Below are 8844 nucleotides of genomic sequence, written 5' to 3'. Positions count from 1 at the left end.
TGTTTAATAAGAGGTTCTGTGTTACATCTATGCAACATTTCTTATTGCAGGAGTCCATGCGGTCCTATTTATAAAAATAGGTTTTAAAGATTTTTTTTAACGCTCGCGTTTTTTTACATCAATGGCACCAGAACTTTGGTGTGATCGCTATTTCAGCAAACTCCACTTACTAATATTGTGTCACTTTCCTATTGTTCTGAGGGGTCCTTCCAAAACTATATGCCCCCCTTGCCTAAGGGTCATATTATGTTCTACAAAGGAACTAGATAAACAGCCCTTAGGCTCTAATGTCCTGGAATCGATGTGCATGGTGACTTGAGCCAACATTTTTGCCTTATCCCATCTTTTTTGAAGGCTCCGTATCTTCGTCATCATCTTCACTCCCTGTTCTTGTTCTGCATGACGCGGTATACACACAAGGCACAATAATCCCCCTGTCCTCCTCCAGAGGTGCCCACACCGAGACAACGTGTCCTTGGGAGAATTGAGCTTTTGGTCCTGGAGTTGTTCCATTGTTGACATTCGCTTTGTCGTCTATGTTCTTGCACGTCACGCACGCGCTGCTTTCATAGCTAATTTCTGGATCATTTTTACGCTTTGTCAACCCCGCATAATACTCACTGATCAGTTCAATAGCGACGATTGCATAATGTTCGGATCACGTCCGGAAGCGCAGATTACCGGGCGCTGCAGCCACCAACTGACTTACAGTAATCATTAATGTAAAACAGCAAAGAATAATCTGTGAGGGTGAGGATGTGTGATAGCGGTCATATCAACAGCTTCAGCTGCCCATGGAGGTATTATCAAATATGGGGCAATTGGTCAGCTGTATATGTGTTCTATCTGCTCCTACAAAGTAACATTGAAATTACTCAGTTTCAATAATACATACAAACCGGAGCTGAACCACTAGGCAATAAAGATACGGAACAACCAGAGATACTACACCACTGGGTAACAGAGATACTAGAGTTACTACACCAATAGGCACTAGAGATACTACACCAATAGACAGTACAGATACTACAACAATAGGCACTAGAGATACTACACCAGTAGGTAATGGAGATATTGCAACAATAGGCACTAGAGATACTGCACCACTAGACAGTACAGATACTACAACAATAGGCACTAGAGATACTGCACCAGTAGACAGTACAGATACTACAACAATAGGCACTAGAGATACTACACCAGCAGACAGTACAGATACTACAACAATAGGCACTAGAGATACTACACCAGTAGGTAATGGAGATATTGCAACAATAGGCACTAGAGATACTGCACCACTAGACAGTACAGATACTACAACAATAGGCACTAGAGATACTGCACCAGTAGACAGTACAGATACTACAACAATAGGCACTAGAGATACTACACCAGCAGACAGTACAGATACTACAACAATAGGCACTAGAGATACTACACCAGTAGGTAATGGAGATATTAGACCAATAGGCAACAAAGATATTGCACCACTAGGCACTAGAGATGGTTCACCATTTACCACTACAAATACTACACCAATAGGCACTAGAGATACTACACCAGTAGGTAATGGAGATATTGCAACAATAGGCACTAGAGATACTACACCAGTAGGTAATGGAGATATTGCAACAATAGGCACTAGAGATACTGCACCACTAGACAGTACAGATACTACAACAATAGGCACTAGAGATACTACACCAGTAGGTAATGGAGATACTAGACCAATAGGCAACAAAGATATTGCACTACTAGGCACTAGAGATGGTTCACCATTTACCACTACAAATACTACACCAATAGGCACTAGAGATACTACACCAGTAGGTAATGGGGATACTACAGTAGACCCATAGGCTACAAAGATACTGCACCAATAGGCACTAGAGATGGTTCACCATTAGTCGGTACAGATATTACACCACTAAACACTAGAGATATTACACCACTAAGCATTAGATATGGTTGTGATGGTGGGCTATGGGGGAGGTGTATCTTGCTGTACAGATTCCTATTTCAAGCTGGGTTCATTGTCTTATTTGAACTACTTCTGTGTACATTTCTATTGTTGTAGGTAATCACCCCCTAAAATGCAAGGTTATATCCTCTTGAGGCACTTCCATCCCTGGGAGTAGGGGGAGGTGGGCCTAGAGCCCAACTAGTGTAAACTCTGCTTACCTGGTAGATTCAGTCAGAGTGAGCTGAAACTTGAAGAGAGCAGGAGCCCCAGCCTGGGTGGCTGTGGACACGGACGGAGCTAGGCCTGTGTGGCGGCCCGTGGGATTGTGTGGAACTCTTTGGACTACTGTAAGGACGATTGCTTTGTAATCCGGTCCGAGGATTGTCGGGAAGGGCCCCCGAATCTGTTTTACGTGGACTTATCGTGTGCTGTTCCAGTGTTCTTGTGAATAAACCTGTTGGATCGTCCCTCGGTCTCGTCCATCCTTTGCTCTGTTGTACACCCCCGTCACAAACTGGTGGCAGCGGTGGGATCAGAGCAGAAGGAATGGAGGACAACGGCCCATTAACATCTGGAATCAGAACCTCAGAGTACAAGAACTGGACTGTGGTGAGCCTACAAACAATGGCCCGTGAAGTAGGAGTTCGTTTCAAAGGACTCTCCAAGGAGCAGCTGATTGAGGCGCTAGAAGGAGTCTGTTCGCAAAATGACGTGGAGGAAGGATCCTCACAGCAAACGGAAGAAAGACGGCAGCCGGAGGTGAATACCCAAAAAAGTCAATGGGTTGTGTGGTACAAGGAGGAGATGGCACTGCTTGGAGATGAGGCCACCATAGAAGATAAGAGGGAGGCCATGCGTGGAGCTAAAGAGAAGGAGCGCAGGATGGAGGAGATGGCACTGCTGGATAAGGAGCTCGCTGTGGAAGCCGCGAGAGGTTCCAGACAGACTGTAACCCCAGCACCCATCATGAGGGAACTTCCCAGGGTGTCCCGCAAAGACTTTAAGCCGTTTAATGAGGCTGCAGGCGACATTGAGGGCTTCTTCCAGGACTTTGAGCATCAGTGTCGATTAATGGAAGTCCCGGACAGGGAGCGTGTCCGGCATCTGGTTGGGCTCCTAGAGGGGGGAGCTGCTGAAGCCTATAGAGCTATGGACCCTCGGTGGAACTGTGAGTATGCGGATATTAAACAGACTATTCTAGAACATTATGCTGTGACCCCAGACACTTACAGGACTCAGTTCCGTGCTTTAGCCTGTGATGGGGAAGTGTCTTTTAAGATATATGCTCATAGACTCAAACAAATATGTAATCGCTGGCTGGAGGCAGAGGAGGCCTTATCTTGGGGGACCTTCCTGCAGGTCATCCTAAAAGAACAATTCTTTGCCCAGTGCCCCGCTGAGATCCGGGAATGGGTGCGTGAGAGAAAACCAGCGACAGTGGAGGAAGCTGCTGCTCTAGCTGATGAGGTGCTCACTATCAAGCCTCAGTGGAGGGTTCTGTTGGAGGATGGAGAGACGCCTAACAGCTCCACAACACCGGATGCCCCCAGTTATTCTGTCCCCATTGTTCCCCGTTCCTCTAAGCCACCACATGTTGATACCCGTGTTAATGTGCCTCCAGTTGCTTCTACTGCACTTTCTGGAATACGCCGGGGAGAGGAAGTAACAGAGCGCAGGTGTTATGTTTGTAGGCATCCCGGGCATTTGCAGGCCTCATGCCCAGCCAGCCCATGGAGGAATCATCCTCAAACCCCTACAGCACCTTCAGGTGGCAGCCGGCCTCCAAGTTCCCCTACCCCTTACCCAAGAGGACGCCTTGGATGGAGGGAGACCCAGCTCAGATGCTATCAATGTGGACAGCCAGGGCATCGGCAAGTCTCCTGCCCAGCTGTTCAAATGAGGACTGATCCTGCACCCAATCGGATTGTTAATTATTTACAGCCCAGTGCCATGGAGGAAGATGTGGCACCGCTATGTGAGGACTGGCCTAGTGACCCAGCCCCCCATGTTGCACCACCAGGAGTTTACGGGGTGCGACCCGCAGTTATGACGACTTCTGCTCATCGAGGTAAGCACTTGCAGGAGGTTGTGCTGGATGGACAGAGACTTGTTGGATTTTGTGACTCGGGTGCTTTCCTCACACTGGCTGATCCCCGAGTGGTTCGGCCTGAGGCAATCCATAGAGGACCTGGGATTGTTATTGAACTGGCTGGTGGACAATGGAGGACTATTCCCACAGCCACTGTGGATCTGAACTTTGGTTTTGGGGTCAGGCGATGTGTGGTTGGGGTGATGGGTGGTCTGCCTGCAGCTGTTCTCCTAGGCAATGATGTGGGAGATCTACAATGCCGATTTGTGGGTGCAGAAAGCAGAGTTTGAGTGAGGGAATACACAAAAGGAACCTTGTCCTTCCAACCCTATCGCTCTACAGGGGATTACCTACACCTTTTCCATCCAATACAAGTGTGGAAGCCAACACCAGAATGCTGATGGACTGTCCCAGCCAGAAGAACCATAGACTATTCACAGCTGAGCAACATGGACGTAAGTGAGATGGCCAGAGGTCTGTGTAGACCTCGTGGCATACTCACTTATGAAAAAGGGGGGACAGGTTGTGATGGTGGGCTATGGGGGAGGTGTATCTTGCTGTACAGATTCCTATTTCAAGCTGGGTTCATTGTCTTATTTGAACTACTTCTGTGTACATTTCTATTGTTGTAGGTAATCACCCCCTAAAATGCAAGGTTATATCCTCTTGAGGCACTTCCATCCCTGGGAGTAGGGGGAGGTGGGCCTAGAGCCCAACTAGTGTAAACTCTGCTTACCTGGTAGATTCAGTCAGAGTGAGCTGAAACTTGAAGAGAGCAGGAGCCCCAGCCTGGGTGGCTGTGGACACGGACGGAGCTAGGCCTGTGTGGCGGCCCGTGGGATTGTGTGGAACTCTTTGGACTACTGTAAGGACGATTGCTTTGTAATCCGGTCCGAGGATTGTCGGGAAGGGCCCCCGAATCTGTTTTACGTGGACTTATCGTGTGCTGTTCCAGTGTTCTTGTGAATAAACCTGTTGGATCGTCCCTCGGCCTCGTCCATCCTTTGCTCTGTTGTACACCCCCGTCACAATATTACACCATTAGGCACTAAAGATATTACAACACTAGGGAGTAGAGATGGTTCACCAGTAGGCAGTACAGATACTACACCAATAGGCACTAGAGATCGCTCACCCCTAGGCAGTACAGATACTACATCAATAGGCACTAGAGATATTGCACCATTAGGCAGTACAGATACTACACCACTAGGCACTAGAGATGGTTCAGCACTAGACATTAGAGATACTTTACTACTAGGCAGTAGATATACTTCAACACTAGGCACTATAGATGGTTCACCATTCGACAGTACAGATACTACACCTCTAGGCACTAGATATGTTACACCACTAGGCAGTAGAGATGGTTTACCATTAGGCAGTACAGATACTACATTAATTCACACTTGAGATGGTTCACCATTAGGCAGTACAGATACTACACCAATAGGCACTAGAGATAATTCATCATTAAGCAGTACAGATACTAAAGTATCAATAGGCAGTAGACATGGTTCACCACTAGGCAATAGAGATATTATATCAGTAGATAATAGAGATGGTTCACCACTAGGCACTAAATATACTACACCAGTAGGTAATAAACATACTAGACCCATAGGCTATACTATAGGCTATATGATATTACACCACTAGGCACTAAAGATATTACACCAATAGTCACTAGAGATACTTCTCCTTTAGGTACTAGAGAAACTACACCACTAAGAACTTGAGATATTGCAACAAGAGGTTATTAATATAATAGAGTTACTACACCACTAGACACTATAATAAACAAGCGAACTTGTGGTATATTTCTTAAATAAAATAAAATTTTATTGTTTATGCATTTAAAATTGCCTCAGCAAAGAGTCCTCAAGGGGTTAACAGAATTGCATGCAATTTATTTTACAACAGTTGCGATCAGTTAACATCAAAATACATACAGTATTAGGGTCAGTATAAGATTGTAAGTCAATAGCATAGGTTTTGGAATAGGGTACATCAAAATAGAGTAAATATCAAGTAAATATCAATGCATGTTGTAGTTTCCCATTACCACCTATTAGTAGTAAACCCAGCCTCTAGGCTACCTATACTGAACACCCAACTGCATGTCAATAGTATAACATGGCCCTATGTATAAAGCCCGTGAAAAAAATAGTCATATGATCACAACCACAGCACACACCCCCTGGTGGGGTATCTGGACTTGCTGCAATTGGTCAGTATTGTGCTGTGGTTGTGATCATATGACTATTTTTTTCACGGGCTTTATACATAGGGCCATGTTATACTATTGACATGCAGTTGGGTGTTCAGTATAGGTAGCCTAGAGGCTGGGTTTACTACTAATAGGTGGTAATGGGAAACTACAACATGCATTGATATTTACTTGATATTTACTCTATTTTGATGTACCCTATTCCAAAACCTATGCTATTGACTTACAATCTTATACTGACCCTAATACTGTATGTATTTTGATGTTAACTGATCGCAACTGTTGTAAAATAAATTGCATGCAATTCTGTTAACCCCTTGAGGACTCTTTGCTGAGGCAATTTTAAATGCATAAACAATAAAATTTTATTTTATTTAATAAATATACCACAAGTTTGCTTGTTTATTATAGTTATAGTGGTGTTCTGGCACTTTTCAATGAGGTTAGGAAGTGACTTATATTAAACCACTAGACACTAGAAATACTACACCACTAGGCAATAGAGAAACTACACCAATAGACAGTAGAGACACTACACCACTAGGCACTAGATATACTATACCAATAGGTAATAGAGACATTAGACCAATATGCTATTAAGATACTGTACCACTAAGCCCTAGAGGTACTTCACCTCTAGGCACCAGAGCTATTACAATACTAGGCACTAGAGGTAGTTCACTACTAGGAATTACAGATACTTTACCACTAGACACTACAGATATTGCACCAGTAGGTAAAAGAGATACTTCACTTCTAGGCACTAGAGATACTTCTTGATTAGGCACTAGAAAAACTTCACCTTTAGGCTCCGGAGATACTACACCAGAAACTAATAGAGATACTAAATCATTAGTGTCACGATTCCATTGTGCAGAACATTCTGTATTGTTCTGCCATGCTCTCCTGCAGAGCCAGTATATTTTGTCTATGGTGCAGAGCGTTTTGCAGGCTGAATGCTCTGCTGGTTGTTTCACAGCACTGGGTTCCACGTTGGTCCTGGGAGGTGCTCTCACAGATGCTTCTCGTTCCCGGTGATTGCTCTGCTTCATTAGGGAACATGTTAGCTCAGGACACCACCAGTCGTACTTCCTGGTTACAGTTGTGCTGTTGGCGCACATGGTGCTCAGTTTCATATCTTGTTCTCTCGACTCTGAACTGCTGTTTACCCGTCTCTGCCTGTCCTTCCCTGTTTCTGTTGTGACTTCCCGGCTTCTGACCTCAGACTTCCTCCTGACGACATCCTTGCCTGCTCCCTGTATCCTGTATGAACTCTTCTGGAACCCTGACCTATGGCTTGTACCTTTACCTTGTCTCTGTCTGCCCCCCCCCCGTGCACTGTCATGCCCTCCTAGTTTATGATTTCTGCTTGTCCTCCCCTGTTTCTTTTGCAACTTCCCGGCTTCTGACCTCGGACTTTCTCCTGACCACATCCTCGCCGGCTCCCTGTATCTTGTATGTGCTCTCCGGGAACCCTGACCTATGGCTTGCACCTTTACCTCGTCTCTGTCTGTCCCCCCCCGTGTACTGTCATGTCCTCCTGGTTTATGATCTCGGCCTGTCTGACAACCTCTCCATTTACTGCATACAAGTAGTGTCTAGCGCCACCAGTCATCACAATTAGACTATAGAGATACTCTACAACACTAGGCAATAGACAAACCTCGCCACCAGGGGCTAAAGATACTACACCAGTAGGCACTAGAGATGTAAGGAAGAACAATAAATGTATGATTATATCAAGATAAAAAAAACAAACAATATTCTTAGGGGCCAAAAAGTTGAATGATCAAAAACACTGCATTGTACAGAAAGACAAACAGATAAGATTTCACTTGTGATATTCCGGGTCTAAGTGATACAAAGTTGCAAAAAGAATAGAGTCATTTGACCATAACCAAACATTAATGGGTTATAGTATTCGTTGCGTCCTTCTTCTTTGGTGGAACGTATTAGTAATCGGAGAAGACACTTTGATTCTTATGTAATTCTTGGCAATTCTTGGTAACTCAATGCTCTGACACCTCAAGACTCGATAAGATAACGGTGGGATTCAATGACACAAACACAGGAAAGAGGAATGAAATGGACACCTCCGGAAGAATAAATATAAATCCTATAAAACGTCACTGACCTTTATTAAAGAATTGACCCATCGAGGTATCGTCACCATGCCCTGCGCCCATCCATCCAGATCTTCTCACCATGGACAGTAGGACAGGCTATATATGGAGGAACGCTTGTCTGCTCTTGGCCGCTGCTCTTCATGTTCTAGGCTCGCGAGGACCTCTGGATTTGCCGATTGCAAGAAAGTTAACACATCCGGAACGGGACGACATTGTCCTTTTGGAATGGGGATACGACAGAGAAATCCAAGAGATTGCTGTAGAGATACAGACTCCCCGGGCCTCAGCCGTGGCTCTGGGTTTTGGCCCTGACACATCCCTCAACAAGACTGACTTTGTCATGGCCGGATGGGACGACAACGATGAACCGTATTTTTATGTAAGTCCAACATCAATATACTATACTGATACTAATCATCAACTAAGACTGAGATTT

At 45.0% G+C, this 8844-nt stretch overlaps 1 protein-coding gene across 1 annotated transcript in view; it reads left to right on the top strand.

The window, feature by feature from the left end:
- Nucleotides 1-8487: 8487 nt before the first annotated feature.
- The window catches only part of LOC142313210 (putative DBH-like monooxygenase protein 2), a 79152-nt gene continuing 78795 nt past the window's right edge, over nt 8488-8844 (top strand). The window contains exon 1 of the mRNA XM_075352192.1: nt 8488-8787. Coding sequence (XP_075208307.1) covers nt 8488-8787 — 300 coding nt within the window. The remainder of the gene's footprint in view (nt 8788-8844) is intronic.

The sequence above is a fragment of the Anomaloglossus baeobatrachus genome, chromosome 5, assembly GCF_048569485.1.
Source record: "Anomaloglossus baeobatrachus isolate aAnoBae1 chromosome 5, aAnoBae1.hap1, whole genome shotgun sequence".
Lineage (NCBI taxonomy): Eukaryota > Metazoa > Chordata > Amphibia > Anura > Aromobatidae > Anomaloglossus > Anomaloglossus baeobatrachus.
This window is presented reverse-complemented; position numbering and strand designations above follow the sequence as displayed.